Source organism: Bos javanicus, chromosome 18 (assembly GCF_032452875.1).
Source record: "Bos javanicus breed banteng chromosome 18, ARS-OSU_banteng_1.0, whole genome shotgun sequence".
Taxonomy (NCBI): Eukaryota; Metazoa; Chordata; class Mammalia; order Artiodactyla; family Bovidae; genus Bos; species Bos javanicus.
In genome coordinates this window covers 58,104,706-58,124,719 of record NC_083885.1, presented here as the reverse complement: position 1 = coordinate 58,124,719, position 20,014 = coordinate 58,104,706, and the positions used below count along the sequence as shown (strand labels likewise).

The 20,014-nt window shown below is 44.0% G+C and overlaps 2 protein-coding genes across 20 annotated transcripts in view; both read right to left on the bottom strand.

The window, feature by feature from the left end:
• The window catches only part of LOC133229693 (zinc finger protein 350), a 32,207-nt gene extending 29,332 nt beyond the window's left edge, over window positions 1-2,875 (bottom strand). For 16 of the 17 annotated variants that reach the window (XM_061386395.1, XM_061386390.1, XM_061386398.1 and 13 more), the window contains exon 1: window positions 167-2,411. The gene's annotated coding sequence lies outside the window, so the exon portion shown is untranslated. Of the gene's footprint in view, window positions 1-166; window positions 2,412-2,800 lie in introns of those variants that run through there. The other variant, XM_061386400.1, reaches the window with a different exon arrangement.
• LOC133229689 (zinc finger protein 350-like) lies at window positions 2,510-19,002 on the bottom strand. 3 transcript variants are annotated; one of them, XM_061386382.1, is made up of 5 exons: window positions 17,413-19,002; window positions 8,317-8,496; window positions 7,550-7,676; window positions 7,193-7,285; window positions 2,510-4,022 (listed from the first exon to the last, which is right to left on the bottom strand). In XM_061386382.1, the coding sequence occupies exons 2-5, from the start codon at window positions 8,329-8,331 to the stop codon at window positions 2,680-2,682; spliced, it is 1,578 nt and encodes a 525-aa protein (XP_061242366.1). In that variant the 5' UTR covers window positions 8,332-8,496; window positions 17,413-19,002; the 3' UTR covers window positions 2,510-2,679. The 3 variants fall into 3 exon arrangements, with proteins under 3 accessions (XP_061242366.1, XP_061242367.1, XP_061242365.1); XM_061386383.1 differs by having other exon boundaries at window positions 17,429-19,002; XM_061386381.1 differs by lacking the exon at window positions 17,413-19,002 and adding an exon at window positions 11,727-11,812.
• Window positions 19,003-20,014: the final 1,012 nt, after the last annotated feature.

The following is a 20,014-nucleotide window of genomic DNA, read 5'->3' as shown; positions in this document are numbered from 1 at the left end:
GGTTCCCCTTAAATACAACCACCTCGGCATTTCTACCCTCCCCCTCTGCCCTCTGGCAATAATCTCATGGGTCCAGACGGCACGAAGTCCTCTATCACCCTGGAAGAAAAAATACCACCACTGTAACAACAACAACAAATTCCAGTGACAAAAATTGCATGCTAACCTGATATTCCTCAGACTGACCATCCGCCTAAACAGCGTCGTGCTTCCGCGAACTGCTTTGACCTCCAGAACTGTCTACGGAAGCCGAGGTGGATCTGGGGCGTGTAGGAGCTGAGGTCCCGACTTCCGGTACGTCCTAGAGAAGCAATATGTCTGCGCCCAGCTCACCGCGGCCCCTTGGGAGCAGCCATGTTGGCACACCTGACGTACAGAATACCCAGGGACGCGTTTGTGCCCCAGAAGCTGGGGATGCCTGGAGGGGGAGAAGCCACTGAACTTCTCTCATTTCCTGGCACTTCGATTCTTGCAGAAAATAGGTACATTTTCAGTCTCAGGCTTCCCAAGACAAAACTGATGCAGACTAAGGTGCTTTCAAGCCTGCTAGGGAGGGAAGTAAAAGGCCACGGTGTGTATTATCCACTTTGTATTAAAAAAAAAAAAAATCCAAACAGAAAGGTAAGAGTTCAATCGTCCAATTGGCAGCGGAGATGCACTCCCAGAAAGGGAAAACAATACATCTGGTAAACGGACACCACGGAGGGAAATAGTTTGCAGGAAGCTGTTTTTTTAGAACAGAAAACAATTTCCAGGAGCTGTACAGTATGGGGCTGGCCATTAACAGGGCAAAGAGCAGCAGGGACTACCCAAGTTGTGACTGGGGGTGGGCGCTGGGGAAAAGGCCGCCAGAAGTGAGGCCATTAATGGTGTGGAGTCGATGGAAAAAGCTCGACTTGAATCCATCCCACCATAATGTGAGCGTGGTGATGGGGACAGTAACCCAAAATTTAGGGCAAAGAACATCAAAATTAAGTATGCCTCAGGCCGTTGTTAAAAATGAGGGGTCCTCAATTGTAGCCCCAAAGGTTCTGGTTTCAGAGCTGGGGGACATGGCTAGGATATTTGCATTAAGTTTCTCAGAGAATCTGAGGCAGGAAGGCTGTCAAATACAATCACTAGAAACAGTCCTGGAATATTCTCTAGTTACCTATATTAAGTACTAACTCCCGTTAGTACTTAAGTCTTAGTTCAAATTATATCCAGAAAAGCTTGGGATGGGGAACCTCCCTCATTATTACCAAAGCATCCACGCCTGTGTGCTATCTCGCTTCAGTTGTGTCTGAGTCTGTGCCACCCCGGTGGACTGTACTGTAGCCCACCAGGCTCCTCTGTCCATGGGATACTCCAGGCAAGAATACTAGAGTGGGTTGCTGCTCTCCTCCAAGGGAAATTCCCGATTCAGGGATTGAACCTGGGCCTCCTGCACAGCAGTAGATTTTTTACTGTCTGAGCCACCAGGGAATCATGTATATGTATAACTGAATCCTTTGCTGTACACTTGAAACTAACACAGCATTGTAAATCAACCATATTCCAATTAAATTAAAATATTAAAAACAAAATAGAATGGTATTAAGAAGTGGGCATTTAAGAGGCAACTGGGTCCAAAGAGTGGAACCCTCATGATTGGGAATAGTGCCTTTATAGAAGAGAACCCACCCCCGCTTTGCCCTTTCCCCAACATGAGGATACAATGGGATGACCATCTTCTATGAACCAGGAGCCCTCATTAGATACCAAGTCTGTCTATAGCTGTAATACCCTGAATGTGCTGATCTCATTTGAGCTGAAAAGCTCAGAGGATCAGGCCTGCTTAGTACTTGGATGGGAGATACTAAATCTGCAGGCCCCTTAATCTGGGACTTTGTAGCTTCCAGAACTGTGAGAAATGAATTTCTGTTTCTATATGCTATGCAAGTGATGGTCTTCTATTATGTTAACTGGAAGGAACTATGAAAATATCTATTTCATCTAGTGTATGTATTTACATCCTCTTACTATTAACAGATTAGCTGATGTACTACTTAAAAATAATAGTTACCTCAAAGCTCTCTCTAGGAGACCACGGGTTTTTTCATGGGCTTAATCATCACTGTATCCTCAGCTACTAGGATGGGACCCAATAAAAAGGGAAGTACTCAACAAATACTCAGTAAATGAATAAAATGACTCAATCTAAGACTCAAGCAAACTGGCTCGATCTAAATCCCTCTGCATAATATAAAATTTCTTAGAGTTTAAGGTAGACACCCCAGTTTTCAGTCAATCCTTCACCTTGCCCTGGAGAAACAGAACTGATATATATATACACACACACATATACATAGCCCCTAGCCCACCAAACCAGTATTAGCCCTGTTTGTTCACAGGAACCTTCCACATACAAATTGTATGCTTAAAAACTTCACCTGCTTATTTGTTCCACCTAGTTGGACTCAGGCTTCCTTCCTTCATTCAACTGACACAACAGAACAATTGATGTGTTTGTGTTTGGATTAACATCAGATTATGCCTCAGTATCAATGCATATATTTAACTGGATGAGTATATCATGGGTTCCTGGTCTCAGCATTTATACAGTTTCTCTCAGCATAAACTTTTCAGCCACCATTTGACCTAGAAATTTTTGCTCAATGATTTCTAACTTTTACACATAGTATGTCTTGAGTTTTTTTCCTAGGGGTTTTCTGTGACACAAAATAAAACATAATTGACCACCGAAGGCACAACCATGCTCACTGCGTTCTTAAGGGTTCTGTCTTCTGCAGACCCTCTGTCATCTCCTGCGGGTGCACACCCGCCCACGGGTGGTCCCGTTATGAGGACGTTCCTATTTGCTAGGAGTCCACTGATGTTGACTGACGGCTGAAGGGCCATGGAAGGCACCTGCACAGCCACCAGGTTAACAAGGCTCTTCTCCCGCATGGCATCACTTGTCTGTGAGGCAGGATTCTCCCCCTTGATTGCATCTCCAGGTTTCTCTCTTGTGTGTATTTTCTTATGTTTACCAAGGCAAGACATGTAGGCAAAAGCTTTCCCACACTCATTGCAGGTATAAGGTCTCTCTCCCGTGTGAGTCCTTTGATGGACGATGAGCTTTTGCTTTGTAGTGAAGGCTTTCCCACAGTCACTGCATTCAAAGGGTTTCTCTCCTGTGTGAATTCTTTGATGTTTAATGAGACCTGACTTCTGGGAACAGGATTTTCCACACTCACTACACACAAAAGGAGTCTTTCCCGTGTGAAATCTCTGATGGGCAATGAGGCAGGTCTTCTGGATGAAGCCTTTTCCACATTCATTGCATGTGTAAGGTTTCTCACCTGTGTGAATTCGCTGATGGACAATGAGATTTCCCTTCTGGATGAAGCCCTTTCCACAGTCACTGCAGATATACCGTTTCTCTCCGGTGTGGGTTTTCTGATGTATGTTGAGCCGTGATTTCTTGAGGAAGGCTTTGCCACAATCAGTGCACTGGTAAGGTTTCTCTCCTGTGTGTGTTCTCTGATGTTCAGTGAGCATGAATTTTCTAGAGAATGCTTTGTCACAAAGATTACATCGATGGGGCTTCTCTCCTGTGTGAATTATCTGATGATCAGTGAGCCAAGACTTTTTGATGAAAGCTTTCCCACATTCACCACATACATGAGGCTTCTCTGTTTTTTTAGTTTTCTGATGCTCATTGAGTGGGGATTTGGAGCTGATGAGTTTTTGGCTTTGGGGGAATTTAATTTCAGGATGAAACTGTTCACTGTCAGCATGGCGACAGGATTTCTCATCTCCAATAAGCTCATTGGAGCTCTTTATTTCATAGCTGAGGTTTTGAGAAAGTAAAGTTAAATTTGATTTCATACATTTATCATGTAAGTCAAACACATCATGATGCTGCCTGAGCAGAAAATGAGTTATGCTCTGATGAACAGCATTTTCTAGTGGGTTCTGTTCATGCCATTGTTCTAGTCTCTTCTCCATGCTCTCATTTTGTAAGTACTCCAGCAGGTGGTCATCAAATTTCCAGACTTCTAGGAAAGAGAAGAAAAATGAATTTCCTAAAAATACCTTGATGTGAGGAATCTTTATGGGGATGTTTTTATAAGTGTAAATAAAATTCTATGTTTAATGTTCCCTGCACACTGGAACAGTGCCGCATACCAGTCAAAAGGAAAAAGTAGTTAGTGTAAAACACAGGGCTGGATAATTCACAATGAAAAAGTACAGATTTGAATACCTTCTAAACAATAGCCTTGCAGGCATGCAGAGACTGTAAAATACAAGAATGTTCTGTGAGAAGGAGCCCAGAGGTTGCAGGGCACCTTATCCACATTGTGATATGGACTCATCCAGTCCACAGATCCTGACTGCTGACCATGGTGGACCAGGAATGGTGCTAGTGTTGGGGAGTCACAAACACATTCACAGGTGTACAGAGCCCATGCTGTAGCAGGATAAAACCACTTCGTGGGGCAGAGACAGAACATGAGGAAAACAGCTACAGGCTGTGAAAACTGGTGGGAAGGAGTGATGGAGAGGGAGAGAGGTGGAGGAAATCTGGCTCAATTTGGAGGAAGACAGGCCTCCCTATGGATCCAGTGTTGTTGTTGGCATGAGGGGAATGAAGAGAATGACACAGGGACTTCCCTAGAAGTTTAGCCATTAAGCCTCTTTGCTTCCAGTACAGGAGGCTTAGGTTCAATCCCCGGTATGTTAGTTGCTCAGCTGTGTTCAACTCTTTTGCGACCACATGGACTGGAGCCTGCCAGGTTCCTCTGACCATAGAATTCTCTAGGCCAGAATTCTGGAATGGGTTGCCATTCCCTTCTCCAGGGCATCTTCCCAACCCAGGGATCAAACCCAGGTCTCCCGCATTGCAGGCAGATTCTTTAGCATCTGAGTAAGATTCCACATGTCTTTCGGCAAAAAATTTTTAAAAAGAAGGGGAAAAAAGAAAGAAAATTATACAGCAGACAACTGCAAGCACATCTAAGTTACAATCTGCACCTCAGAGAGCTGCTCCCTTTCCTAAAGGAGGAGCCCTGGCTCACACTGGTCCGTTAGGCAACTTAATTTCATCACAGCACTTTTCACCACCTAGACATATTATTTATTATAAATTTTGATTAAATTCATGTCTCATCCTCTTAGAACAAAAGCTCTAGGTCTGTTTTTTCAACTGCTGTGTTTGTGTATGTGTTAGTTGCTCAGTTGTATCCAACTCTTTGCAATCTCACAGACTGCAGCCCAGCAAGCTCCTCTGTCCATGGAATTTCCCAGTGGGTTGGAGTGGGTTGCCATTTCCTTCTCCAGGGCTCTTTCCAACCCAGGGATTGAACCTGGGTCTACTACCTTGCAGGTGAATTCTTTCCTGTCTGAGTGGCTCAGACTGCTGTAATGTTCCAGTTTACACTTCACTATCAAAAAATTCATAGAGGAAGGAATCAAGAAAGCTAGCTATTCCATGTATGGAACAGACTGGGCGGTTTAGGAAGATGAAAATCTCTGTGTGAATAAGATGATCTGTCATAACGATCACAGAAAAGAGAATTTTTTTGTCCTGAAAGGGAATGTGGTTACCTGGTACTTAATTTTATCAGGATACCAGGGGAAAGAAATTAAAGCTTTCAGGAAGTGAATGTGATGGTAAGGTCTACAACAAATGAGAAGAAATTTCAAAACTAGTAAATATACAAAGGAATTAACAGGAAGTAGGCAAGAATTATGATCGAGTTGAGGCTGGAACTAAGAATGCAGGATGTTAAAATAATTTTCTAGTTAAAAATTCATCCTGAACAGCTGAGCCCTTTACAGAGGAGAGCTCTGCAAGGGGCCACAGTGGAGGTAAAGTCTGACTAGCCAGGATGGAGGCTGCACAGGAGTAAGGGAGAAGCTAACTTGTAGGGTTTCCTGGGAAGGAAGATGATCCACAACCAGATAGTTACTAGGAACTAAGGAGAGCTGCCATTGAGATGAGGAAATTGTACAGAACCAAGTCTGTGCTGGATCACAGTGGGGAGGTATCAACTTGGGAGTTTTCTCCAGTGAGCCAAAGGAATTTGTTAGCTTATTAGAAAGAAGAAAACTTGGAAGGTCAAGAGATCACTGAGTAAAAGGGAAAGCAAAACATTAGTAAAACCTCAGGGCGGAGAGAAGGCCCAGTGAAGACCAGTCTACTTTGGGGCCGGCATCCAATGGGATGGTTGTGACAAAGGAAATCAATATGAACAGTGGAGCAGGAAGGGGCAGTAGACGGCAGCAGACAGAGAGGAATTCAAAGTTTTCTCTGTGGAGGGCTTCACTGGTAGCTCAGTGGTAAAGAAACTGCCTGCCAATGCAGGAGACACAAGTTTGATCCCTGATCCGGGAAAACCCGACATGCTGGGGAGCAACAAAGCCCGTGGGCCACAACTATCAAGCCTGTCCTCTAGCACCTGGGAACTGCAACAACTGAAGCTCTTGAGCTCTGGAGCCCATGCTCCACAAGAGAAGCCACTGCAATGAGAAGCCTCTGCACCAAAACTAGGGAGTAGCGCCCCTCGCCGCAAGTAGAGAAAAGCCAGCATGCAGCAACGAAGACAAAGCGCAGCCAAAAACAAACATTTTTAGAAAAAGTCTTCTCTGTGGCGAGAGGTCCTGGAAGGGGGAATTTCATAGAAAATGAGGTGGGAGAGTATGGAGACGGAAAAGATATGAAAATGGTAGGAAAAAGAACACTAGGCAAACAAAAATCAAGATGGCAGTAAAATAAAGAAACAGATCCCAGAACACACAGAATATTTCCTAAAAAGGGATACATTCTTCTCTAAACTCCTACAATACTTTGGCCACCTGATGCAAAGAACTGACTCATTTAAAAAGACCCTGATGCTGGGAAAGATTGAAGGTGGGAGGAGAAGGGGATGACAGAGGATGAGATGGTTGGATGGCATCACCGACTCAATGGACATGAGTTTGAGTGAACTCCGGGAGTTGGTGATGGAGAGGGAGGCCTGGCGTGCTGCCGTCCATGGGGTCACAAAGAGTCGGACACGACTGAGTGACTGAACTGAACTGAAACTCCTACAAAGAAAAGTTCTCTGATACCGGGAGAGAAATGCAGGGAGGCACTGTTCACCCATCCTCCAACCCCCTCACAGCTGTGGCTCTTCTCTGACAAGGTCATTTCCACAGCCTGTCCCCCTGCTGGTCTCTCACTCACCTGAACAGGTTTGACAGTGGGTTTCATCATCCATCATCCATGGTTCTCCTTGATCCAATTTGGAGAGTACCTCTGGTGTGCTTGCTTGAAAACCTGTTCATGGGAAATGACAGACTATTTAGGCCCAGTGAGTTGCCCTGGGGTCTGTGAAGACAGCAGAATGCTACATGTGAGGCCAAAACAATTTCACAACCTACAGAGTCAAGGCTTTTCTCACAGGAGAAGAGAGAATACACCCACTTCTCTTGGGCCAGAGAGGACACTGAGCATCACAGATGCTCCAGAGCTTTCAGAAGCTGAGAAAGGAAAGGCCACTGACTGGGGACCTGGTCAGTGACCCAAGGGAGCCATCCTCACCAGCAGACACCAGGTTGCTATAGTTCTCCAGCATCACATCCCTGTACAGGGCCTTCTGAGCAGGAGCCAGGAGCTGCCACTCCTCCCACGTGAAGTCCACAGCCACATCGTCAAATGTGAGGGTTTCCTGTAATAAGAGAGGTGTGTAATGATGATGTCATCTTGATGATAGGGAAGAAATGTTAAAGGTGTTCTGCTCATTTCCACTTTACAGGCTGCACTGAGGTATCCAGTAGGGCTTTTATTTTAATGTATCATTAAAGAAGCAAATGCCTAATACAACATTCTCTAATTGTGTAGTTAGTCATCCATTCATTTATCCAATTGGAACTTGGAACTCCAGTACTTTGGCCACCTCATGAGAAGAGTTGACTCACTGGAAAAGACTCTGATGCTGGGAGGGATTGAGGGCAAGAGGAGAAGGGGACGACAGAGGATGAGATGGCTGGATGGCATCACTGACTGAATGGACGTGAGTCTGAGTGAACTCCGGGAGTTGGTGATAGACAGGGAGGCCTGGCGTGCTGCGATTCATGGGGTCACAAAGAGTCGGACACAACTGAGCGACTGATCTGATCTGATAGTATGTAGAACTAAATCTTCTTGTTAAACTAGAAACACTACATTCTCACATATATATGTGTGTATATATATAACAGGAAAAGATATACAAATTTATACTTTCTAGAATAACGAAAATGATTTTTTACAGGTTTCTACAAACCCACTGGGGAACAAAGGAAAGAATAAAACAAACCAGAAGTCACCTGGGCTTGGATCATTTTCCTCTGTTCTCTGAAAACACTGTCGATGTATCACGTGGATCTGCTCTCAATTTCTGTTCTGAAACTTGTCTTCAACCAAGCATATCCCCAGAAAATGCTGCTACCAAATCCTATAACTTCTTCCTCTTTTGACTGATTCTTTTGCTCCTGGGGACTCAGGACCTTGGGTGGAAGAGAAAATTCAAGCTGAGGGTACATTTCCTCTGGGCCCAGAGGATATTGCTAATCCTGGGTGCTCATCTTAACCCAATGCCCACAGCATTGCCGAGTGTCCCTTTACTGGTAGCCCCAGAATATTTTATGCTTCTGGCCAAAAAAGCCTAAGCTTCTGACTGTGACGGAGGTAGTGTTCCTTTGTTCCACAAACTTTAAGTGGGATGACTGTCAAATGAGATGAGGGACAAGAGATTCACCCAGCAGCAGGCCTCTGGAGCAGGAGAATCACAGGCACTTCAGTTATACAGAAGGGACCACATGGGGGGATAGGCGCTGCTTATCCTCTAAACCATGTGCGGTCAGGGACCTACTCAAAAATTTGTATACATCCCGTGACTACATGCACTTAATTTTGAAAACTACCATACTGCTCAAAGCAGAAATGCTTTGTTATAAAAAAATACTGGTAATATCTTAGAAGGTTTTAAATACATAAGAAATTAAAATACAAAATAATCGTATATAAATGAAGTTGAAGTGCTCTAAGACTACGTTGTCAGAAGAACGTATAAAAGTACTAATTAACATAAGAATTTAACAAACAAAAATTATATGTCATACGTACTCTCCAGTGTCATAATGAACACTAACAACTCTCTTAAAACACAGTTTGTGGTGCTATCAGAAGAGGGAAGTGTAATAACAAGAAACTCATCCACAACAAGGTGGGATTCTGACACCAATTTGATACGTAGTTCTTTTTCTAACACATCAGGAAACAATTCTACAACACCAGCTGGATGTCCTACACTTCAACTCAATTCGGCCACTATGTACCTGGAGATAATGTCATATTTCATGAGTTAAAGGCTCCGTCCTGTGAGACTGGCCTCTACCCTCTGCTTCAAGTGCAAACACAAGTCCAGTCTGTCACCTGGGCTTCCAAGCAACTGGCCACAGAGCGCAGGGTCCAATGACCCCCTCCTTGGGTTGATTCATTTGCTAGAGGAGGGAATTTTGTGGCGGTCCAGTGGCTAGGACTCTGTGCTTCTACTGCAGGGGGTGTGGGTTCCATCCCTGGTCAGGAAACTAAGATCCCACATGCTGTGTGGCACAGCCAAAAACAAAACAAACAAAAATATGCTAGAATGGCTCCCGGAACTCAGAGAAACATTTTAGGTATTATATTTACTTACAAAAAGATGTAACTCAGGAACAGGCAGATGGAAGAGGTGCCTGCCCAGGACAGGGTAAGTGTGGAAGGGTGAGGAGTGCCCCCTACAGGAGGGTCACTCTCCCTGCATCTCCACGTGTTCACCAAGCCAGAAGCAACTTCGCTCTGAAGAATACATCTAAGAAATACATCCCTCCAAAAATCTGGGGCCTCCCTCCAAAAATATGGGTTAAACCGGAGGACGCTGTCATGAATCTCCATAGTAACATTATTCATAACAAACCGAAATGCAAGCAACACAAATTTCACAAGTAGTCGGAAAATCATATAGTCAAACAATAGAATGCTATGGAAAAACAACAGTCTTTGCTCAGCTTTCATGCTAAGAATACCTTTTACATCTTTCAAGGATAATAAAACAAAAATAAAGACTTATACATGAGAGAACGGTGGCATGCAAACCACAAAATATTTGCTATGTGGATATTTATATATTTGCATAATCCTGTTACACGGTGGGGGCGGGGGGGGGAGTACATCTATGTGCAAGAACATAACTGAGTCTCACAAATATTGAGCCTGACATTTAAAAAAAGTGCATGATGTGGAGAAAACTCTAATTTGAAAAGCTTTAGGCATCCCAATGTTCATAGCAGAACTACTTACAATAGCCAAGACACAGATGCAACCCAAGTGTCCATCAATAGATGAACAGATAAGGAAGATGTGGTATAAAAATATATACAGTTGAAGACAGGCAAAACTATAATAATGATGAGGAATGAATAATTACAACACCATAAAGAAAACCTGAAAGAATAAGTTAACATTAGAAAACAGGGCCAAAATTTTTCAACAATATCATTATCAATATGAGAAAAGAGATCCAAGGCCTTACTTCTTTAAAAGAAAAAAATGCTTCTCTAGAAACCCCAAAGCACATTTCTACATTCATAGCTGGTTAGAACCGCCCCATATACATAAGCTCTTTTCTTAGTACTAACTCAATCACTAGCAATAGGAACTCAAACCACATGATTGACTAAGACCAGTCAGGACTTCCCAATAAATTGGAATATGGATGACCTTGCCAGAAGGCATCTTTCCAGATAATTAAGCAAAATGAAGATTCTGTTAGCAAAGAACAAAGTTTTCACGTATGTCAGGGAGGTAAGTAACGGTGTGTGTTAGTTGCTCAGTCGTGTCCTACTTTTTGCATCCCAGGGACTGTAGCCTTCGAGGCTCCTCTGTCCATGGAATTCTCCTGGCAAGAATACTGGAGCGGGTTGCCATTTCCTTCTCCAAAGTAGTGGTGCTGTTGCAATATATCGTTTTTAGGAGGTGAGTGCAAGTGTTGACAAATATTTTCTGCAAAAAGTACACACGGATTTTCAAATTTGCAAGCCAAAATGTCTCTGTCATGATATACTCTACCTTTGCAGTGCAAAAGCCGCACAGACAATATAAGACAGATTGGCATTGCTGGCTCAGTCTCTCCTTCTATAGTCAACTTCTCGATTAAAAGCTAAACAACTGGGCTAACCAAGGTCCTACAGTACATCACAGGGAGCTATATTCAATGTCCTGTCATAAATCATAATGAAAAAGAATATTAAAGAGAATGTGTATATATATCTGAATCACCTTGCTATACAGTAGAAATTCACAATGTTGTAAACCAATTATACTTCAATGAATTTAAAAAGAAAACACACGTACACAAAAGATAAAATATAGATGGTTTGGAACTATTGCCCTGGGATGTACGGTCTTCTGTCGCTTCTTTATGAACCCGAAACCTGGTAGACACCCTTATGAGATGACCCAGGCACACCCCGCCATCACTGAGCCCCGAATTAAATCCCCAGTCTGAATCGGACACTGCGATCGTCGTCAATGCCACCTGTACACCCTGCAATCGGAGTGATCCACAGAACCCCAAGCCTTGAAAACTGGAAGAAGAGCACTGGTTTCTACAGAATCTAATCATACTGACCCCCAGGACACCCCCAACGCAAACCACAGACAAACTCCGCGTCTGGTTCCCAAATCCAGTACCCACCTGGTTCCCCTTACATATAACCACCTCGGCACTTCTGCCGTATGCCTCTGCCCTCTGGAGATAATCCCAAGGGTCCAGACAGCACCAAGTCCACGTATCACCCTGGGCGAAACAATACCACTACTGTGACGACAAAAAAAAAAGGGGGTGGGGGGAAATCCAGGCACAAAAATCACACACTAAACAGGTTTTCCCCAGACCGACGGGAAGCTAAACGCCCTCCTACTTTGGTGAACTGCTTTGAAGTCTAGACCTGTCTACGGATGCCGAGGTGGATCTGAGCTGTCACTGGAGCCAATGAACCAACTTCCGTTACGTCCTAGACAGGCAATATGTCTGCGCCCAGATCACAACGGCCCCCAAGGGGACCGCCATGTTGGCACATCTGACGTACGGAAAGTCCAGGGATGGATTTGGAGGCCAGGAGCTGGGATGGCCTGGAGGGTGAGGAGCCACTGAAATTCTCTCATTTCCTCACATTTCGACTCTTGCAGTAAATAGGTACGTTTTCAGTCTCAAGCTTCATGAGGCAAAAATGATGCCGGCTAAGGTGCTTTCAGAAGGCTAGTCATGGAAGTAAATACGGCTTCGGCATGTATTATCCGTATTTTGTATAAATTGTATATAATTTTTGTAAAAATTATATACAATTATATACAATATACAATTTGTATAAATTACATACGTAAATTGTATAAATTTTTGTATAAATCCGTATTTTTATACTTTGTATGAAAAAAAAAAAAATTCCAGAGAGGTAGGAGTTCACTGGTTGGCTTGGCAGCGAAGAACACACTCCCAGAAAGAGAAAAGAAAATACATTGGGTAAACGGACTCCAAGGAGAGCTTCCGGAGGGAAAATAGCTTGCAGGAAGCTGATTTTAAGAAGAGAAAAAAGATTTCCAGACACTGCTACAGTATGGGGCTGGCCATTAAGGAGGGAAAGGAGTGGCAGGGGCTACCCACGTTGTGACTGGGGGTTGGGGCTCAGGAAAAGGCCACCAGAAGTAAGGCCATTAATGGTGTGGAGTCAATGGGAAAAGCTCAACCTGAATCCATCCTGCCATAACAGAAGGGTGGTGATGGGGACAGTAACCCAAGATTTACGGCAAAGAATGTGAAAAGTAAGTGTGAATCAGGCTGTTGTGAAACCAGGCCATGGTTAAAAGAAACAGTCCTGGAATATTCTCTAGTTACCAATATTATGATGGGGGACTTCCTTTAGTATTTCAGTGTTGGCTCAAATAGTATCCAGAAAAGCTTGGGGTGGAGAGCCTTCCCTATTATTACTAAAGCATGCATATGTGTGCTAAGTCGCTTCAGTGGAGTTCCACTCCTTGCTTTGCTCTCCTCCAGGAGATTTTCCCCACCCATGGATTTAACTGGAGTTTCATGTCTCCTGCCGGAGAAGGCAATGGCAACCCACTCCAGTACTCTTGCCTGGAACATCCCATGGACAGAGGAGCCTGGTAGGCTGCTGTCCATGGGGTCGCTAAGAGTCAGACACGACTGAGCGACTTCACTTTCACTTTTCACTTTCATGCATTGGAGAAGGAAATGGCAACTCACTCCAGTGTTCTTGCTTGGAGAATCCCAGGGACGGGGGAGCCTGGTGGGCTGCAGTCTATGGGGTCGAACAGAGTAGGACACGACTGAAGTGACTTAGCAGCAGCAGCAGCATGTCTCCTGTATTGGCAGGTGGGTTCTTTACCACTAGCTCAACCTGGAGCTTCCCTGATAGCTCAGTTGGTTAAGCATCCACCTGCAATGCAAGAGACCCCAGTTCCATTCCTGGGTCGGGAAGATCCCCTGGAGAAGGGATAGGCTACCCACTCCAGTATTCTCTGGCTTCCCTTGTGGTTCAGCTGGTAAAGAATCCACCTACAATGTGGGAGACCTGGGTTTGATCCCTGGGTTGGGAAAATCCCCTGGAGAAGGGAAAGGCTACCCACTCCAGTAACATCAGACATGACTGAGTGACTTTCACTTTCCCCCTGGGACACCCAATAAATTATTATTACTAGGCTTTTTCTTCAAAGGACTTATCACTTGGTGACATCGTATCTATTGATTGTCTCTTCTTCACTATTCTGTAAGATCCATAAGGGGTATTCCCTTGCCCGTGTTGGTCTCTGATTTATCTTCAGTGTGGAGTACAGTGTCTTGCACAGTGTTGTTGCTTTAAAATATATCTGAAGGAGTGAATTATCCAATAACCCAACATTTCAGATTGAATTCCAAGACAGCCACAGTATGGAAAATTTCCATTTCCTTTCCTGTGAATAAGACCCAAATGTTTATAACTTGGATAGGTGGATAACTACAGGATAGTTAGGAAATTAAGGGCAAGTAGGGCTTCCCTGGTCGCTCAGACAGTAAAGAATCCGCCTGCAATGCGGAAGTCCTGGGTTCAATCCCTGGGTCTGGAAAATCCCCTGAGGAGGGCATGGCAACCCACTCCAGTATTCTTGCCTGGAAAATTCCATGGACAGAGGAGCCTAGTGAGCTATAGTCCGTAGGATCACAAAAAATCGGACACGACTGAATCGACTTACCATGCATGCACTCAGGATAGTGAGAGGCCAAGAGCCCTACTCTCAGAAGAGGGAGAAAGAAGAGAAAGCACGTCTCAGTTCAGCAGGTAACAGTGAAGCTGGAATTTTTGAAATGGCAGCAGCTTTCAAGAGTTTTGAGAGCTTTGCCCTTTAGACAAAGTTTTTTCACCACATCCTTTAAGAATGTCACCTCCCATCTCTTATGTTTTCCTCCATTCTTAGACATGAAACCAGTCAATCATAAAGGAAATCAACCCTGAATATTCATTAGAAGGACTGACGCTGATCCTCCAATACTTTGGCCACCCAATGCAGAGAGACGACTCATTGGAAAAAAACCCTGATGCTGGGAAAGATTGAGGGTAAGAGAAGGGGGAGGCAGAGGATGAGATGGTTAGATAGCATCACTGACTCGACAGGAATTTGAGCAAACTCTGGGAGATAGTAAAGGACAGGGAAGCCTGGCGTGCTACAATCCATGGGGTCACAAAGAGGTGACATGACTCAATGACTGAACAACTTAGAAACTGCAATTCCTGTCCTTTCTGAGGATCCTCTTTCATTTTGCTTTTCCCTGTTTATATTGAGTCTCTAATCACACACAATTTAGAAGACAGCTGTGTTCTTTAGAACTGCCTTCCAGTGGCTTACTCCCTTCAGTGACAAAAAACTGATTAGTCCATTAGCTTGTTCATTCAAGTCCCAAATAAATAATTGCTTATTTTTCTGCACTGGGAAATATAACTTTCTAGGGTGATGGAAATGATGACAGATTTCTCTCAGTATGTACTTTTCAGCCATATCACTCAGAGGATGCCATGATCTTCATTTTCTGAGTGTTGAGCTTTAAGCCAACTTTTTCACTCTCCACTTTCACTTTCATCAAGAGGCTTTTGAGTTCCTCTTCACTTTCTGCCATAAGGGTGGTGTCATCTGCATATCTGAGGTTATTGATACTTCTCCCGGCAATCCTGATTCCAGCTTGTGTTTCTTCCAGTCCAGCGTTTCTCATGATGTACTCTGCATGTAAGTTAAATAAACAGGGTGACCATATACAGCCTTGACGTACTCCTTTTCCTATTTGGAACCAGTCTGTTGTTCCATGTCCAGTTATTATACCTATTTTAGCTATGACAAACCTAGACATTGTTTTGAAAAGCAACGACATTACTCTGCTGACAAAGGTCCATATAGTCAAGGTTGTGGTCTTCCCAGTGGTCACATATGGGTGTGAGAGCTTGCCCATAGAGAAGGCAGATCACCAAAAATTTGATGGCTTCGAACTATGGTGCTAGAGAAGACTCCTGGAAGCCCCTTGGACTGCAAGGAGAACAAATCAGTCAATATTAAGGGAAATTCAACCCTGAATACACTTTGGAAGGACTGATGCTGAAGCTGAAGCTCCAGTATTATGGTCGTCTGATGTGAACAACAGACTCACTGGAAAAGTCCCTGATGCTGGGAAATATTGAGGACAGGAGAAGAGAGTGCCAGAGGATGAGATGGCCGGATGGCATCACCGATGCAATGGACGTGAACTGGGGCAAACTCTGGGAGATGGTGAGAGATAGGGAGGCCTGATGTGCTGCAGTCTATGGGGTCGCAAAGAGTCAGACGTGACTGGGCAACTGAACAACTACAAATACCTATTTTAAATTTTTATTTGGAGAAAACTTTAGATTTACACAAAAGCCACAAAGTACTACAAAGAATGCATATATACCTTCATTTGACTTCCTCTCATGTGAATATTTCATATAACCTTGGTGTGTGTGTGCTCAGTTGCATCTGACTCTTCACGGCCCTATGAACTGCATCCTGCTAGGCTCCTCTGTCCATGGGATTCTCCAGGCAAGAATACTGGGGTGGGTTGTCATGTCCTCCTCCAGGGGAGCTTCCTGACTCAAGGATCAGACTCAAGCCTCCTGCATCTCTTCCACTGCAGACAGATTCTTTACCCAGTGAGCCACCTGGGTAGCCCCTATGTAACCATGATACGTTTGTCAAATTGAGATATTAACATTGCTATGACACTCAACTAAATTAGTTTCTATTTGGATTTCACAACTTTTTCCACTACTGTCCTCTTTCTGTCTCAGGATTCAACCCAGGGAGTACTGCCTTTAAACATCATGTTTTCCTGAATTCCCTTGTTCTGTGACCATTCCTCACCCTTTTCTCTTTTTCCTGTCTTCATTTTGAGGAGTACTGATTACGTATTTGAGATATTGACCTTCTTTTAGGTCAGTCTGTTTTCCTCATTAAACAAGGGCTATCCATATTGGAAAAGACACCTCTGAATCGAAGTCCCTTTCTAATAACATCATGTCTAGGCTATCAAAGGGACAACAAAGGTAATATTTGCCAGATTTTTCCACTGAAAATAGCAAAAAAATTTGACCAAAAAGAACCAACATATAGAGCTCACATCAACAGATTTCAAGATTTATAAACCTTCAGTAGTATTGGTGAAAGGATAAAACACAGGACAAAGGAATACAATAGAGATCCCAAAAGACCCACATAAGTCAATTACACTCAAGTGTTTCACAGAGGTAAAAAGTTTATTCAAAATGAAGAAAGATAGACTTTTCAGCGAATAATGCTGGAACACTTAGAGGTCCATAGGCCAAAAAAAAAAAAAAAAGCCAGTGGGGGATGGGGGGGACAGTGGGGGGGCAGGGACTCTCAAAAGTATCTCAACACATTCATCCCATAAGCCCTATACTGATAAAGAACTGATATCCAGAACAGAGTTCTTAAAAGTCAATAAGAGCCTGCTGAGCAGTGGGCTGATTTCCTTTAGGAGTCACTGGTTTGATCTCCTTGCTGTCCAAGAACAGGAGCTGGATATTAAATTGCTAACCTAGGGGAGAAACCATGCTCATTAGTTTCACACCTTCCATCCAGTTTTCAATTACTGAGTCTTGCAGAGCTTAACACATGTACCCTAAACCCTGACCAACAGAACCACTGATCATTAAACACTTCGGCTTAAGCCTTAATCAAAGGCCCCACTACTACCACCCAGATTCCTCAGTGACTCAACCCAAAGGAAATCCCCTATATGGACACTGGCATGCATTCCCTCTTCACTGACCCTCCACAGACCCCTCACTGGGGATTCTCACCCAGAATCAGGCTCACCAGCTTGAGCCCCCAAAGAGTCCTTCCGTAGCTACCAAAGCCTGAACCTGGTCCAAAACCAGTTCTCCTTCTAATGTGTTCTCCCCATAGTGCATCTGTGGCTGTTGCTAGGGACTTGCAGGGCCCAGGAGGAGGTGTATCTGCTGAGGGCTCTGGGTTAGTTTCCTGAGTTCTGGCCTCGCACAGGTTCTATGACATCACATGGCTCCGTGACCTCAGAGAGGTTCTGGCCTTTAGGATGGGAATGGCTTTAACAGCTGTTATCACTTTGCTGGGTGGGAAGACATGGGTACCCCACTGCTTTCGTCTCTTTGCAAGAGATGGTCACATGTCACAGGCACCTTAAGTCTTCCAAGGCCAGCACCTTGCCAAGGCCAATGTGGTATGAGATGCGTTCTGGTCATCAGTTTGGGCAAAACTGGCAAGTTGATGGTGCCCTTGAGCCCTTAGGCAGTAACACCTTGAGTGCAGCCAGTTTGCCTGAAGTCTGATATTCTTGTGGAAGAAAAAAATGTTCAGAGAGCTTCTGATTGGATCAAAGGTTGAATTTACTTGAGGTCTATGTTGGAAAAAATCTATGCTTGTATTTCTTTTACTCACACTACTGCCACACTTGCAACACGTGTGACATGTCTGTCACCTCCTTTACACAAATTGGGTCCTTAAGTCTGACTCAGTTATAACCCTGTCTATGCAGAGATATTGCCAGACCCCAGAAGTCTGGCAGGGCTCGGTCCTGTAAGAATGCTGCTGACCCAGTACAGATGCCAGTTGTAAGTAGCAGGTCTCCAAGTTACCTACAACTTGTCTGACTTGGCTACAAATCTGAGATTTCCACAACCTCTGCTTTGGGTTCAATTAGTTTGCTAAAAGGGCTTCTCAGGCAGCACTAGTGGTGAAGAACCCACCTGCCAATGCAGGAGACGTAAGAGACAAGAGTTCAATCCCTGGGTCAGGAAGATTTCCCTGGAGGAGGGCACGGCAACCCACTCCAGAATCCTTGCCTGGAGAATCCCACAGACAGCCTGTCAGTGGAGTCCACAAACTTTGCGACACTCCAGGGGGTTGCAAAGAGTCAGACATGACTGAAGCGACTTAGCATGGCACAGCTTGCTGAAAAGCTTATGAATGACCAAATGAAGAGAAAAACAGGACTGGGAGGGTCTCGAGCACAGGAGCTTCTGCTCCTACACTGTAGCATGTTCCTCTCCCCAGGCCTGTATGTGTTCATCCATCTAGCTCTCCAAAGCACACACTATTGGGACTTTACGGAGGCTTCCTTGGAGAAGGCAATGGCACCCCGCTCCAGTACTCTTGCCTGGAAAATCCCATGGACAGAGGAGCCTGGTAGGCTGCAGTCCATGGGGTCGCTAAGAGTTGGACATGACTGAGTGACTTCACTTTGACTTTTCACTTTCATGCTTTGGAGAAGGAAATGGCAACCCACTCCAGTATTCTTGCTAGAGAATCCCAGGGATGGGGGAGCCTGGTGGGCTGCCATCTATGGGGTCGCACAGAGTTGGACACGACTGAAGCGACTTAGCAGCAGCAGCAGCAGCAGCAGCAGCAGCAGCAGGAGTCTTCCTTACATAGGCATGATCAATTAGTAACTCCGTTTTTAGTCCTTCTCTGCTCTCTGGAGGACGGGAAGTGGGCTGAAAATTCCAAACTTCTAATCATGGCTTGATCTTTCTGGTGACCAGCCCCCATCCAGGAGCCCACCCACAGCCACATCAATAGCATAAGAGACATTCCAGATGCTCTCATTATGTAGAATTTACAAGGGTTCCGGAGCTCTGTGCCAGGAACTGGTAGCACAGACCAGCAAGTCAATTTTCTATTATTTCACAAGGTCAAACTCAAAAGGATATATGCTAAACAATTCTATTTTTCTAATATTCTCTAAGTGAAAAAACATAGCCGCAAAAAAGATCTGTGATGCCAAGGGTTAGGGTCAGGGAAAGGTTGTGACTATGAGCATGTAAAATGAGGGAGTTTGTGTTGACAAAGCATTCTGAATTTTTACTGTTGGTTATATGAACCTACATATATGACTGTTTCTTGAAGTGATATACAAAAATCAAACAAAACTGAGTGCATGGTAAAACTGGCGTGATCAACCCAATTGTAGTTAATAGAACTGTAACAATTTCAGTTTCCTCTGTTTATGGTTAACTGTGTGCTTATATAACATTTTAGCTTTGGGAAGAGTGGGCTGAAAAGCATTTAGAAAATCTCTGGAATATTTCAGTTTTTGTAATTCTAAACTTATTTCAAAATTCAAAATTATAAAAATATCACATTTATATTAATTTTATAACCCCCCAAGTGCTACATATAAATTTAGCTAAGTACATCCAAATACATGGAGTACTACTTATGAAATTAATACAGTGTTTCATTTTGAAGTACTTCAAATACTTTGAAATAACACAAACTTAGAACCAAAGAAATGCAAAAGTTAAATAATAAAATGGTCATTGAACACTCCTGCACTGTATACATTAAAATTCAATCTGGGACACGACTGAGCGACTTCACTTTGACTTTTCACTTCCATGCATTGGAGAAGGAAATGGCGCCCCA

Bases quoted from the DNA above. Each gene is read 5' to 3' on its own strand.
- LOC133229689 (XM_061386382.1), bottom strand. The intron at 7,286-7,549 runs GTGAGGATGGCT...TCCCATGAACAG, and splicing joins TAGCAACCTGGTGTCTGCTG to GTTTTCAAGCAAGCACACCA. The intron at 4,023-7,192 runs GTGAGTGAGAGA...TCTCTTTCCTAG, and splicing joins CCACTGTCAAACCTGTTCAG to AAGTCTGGAAATTTGATGAC.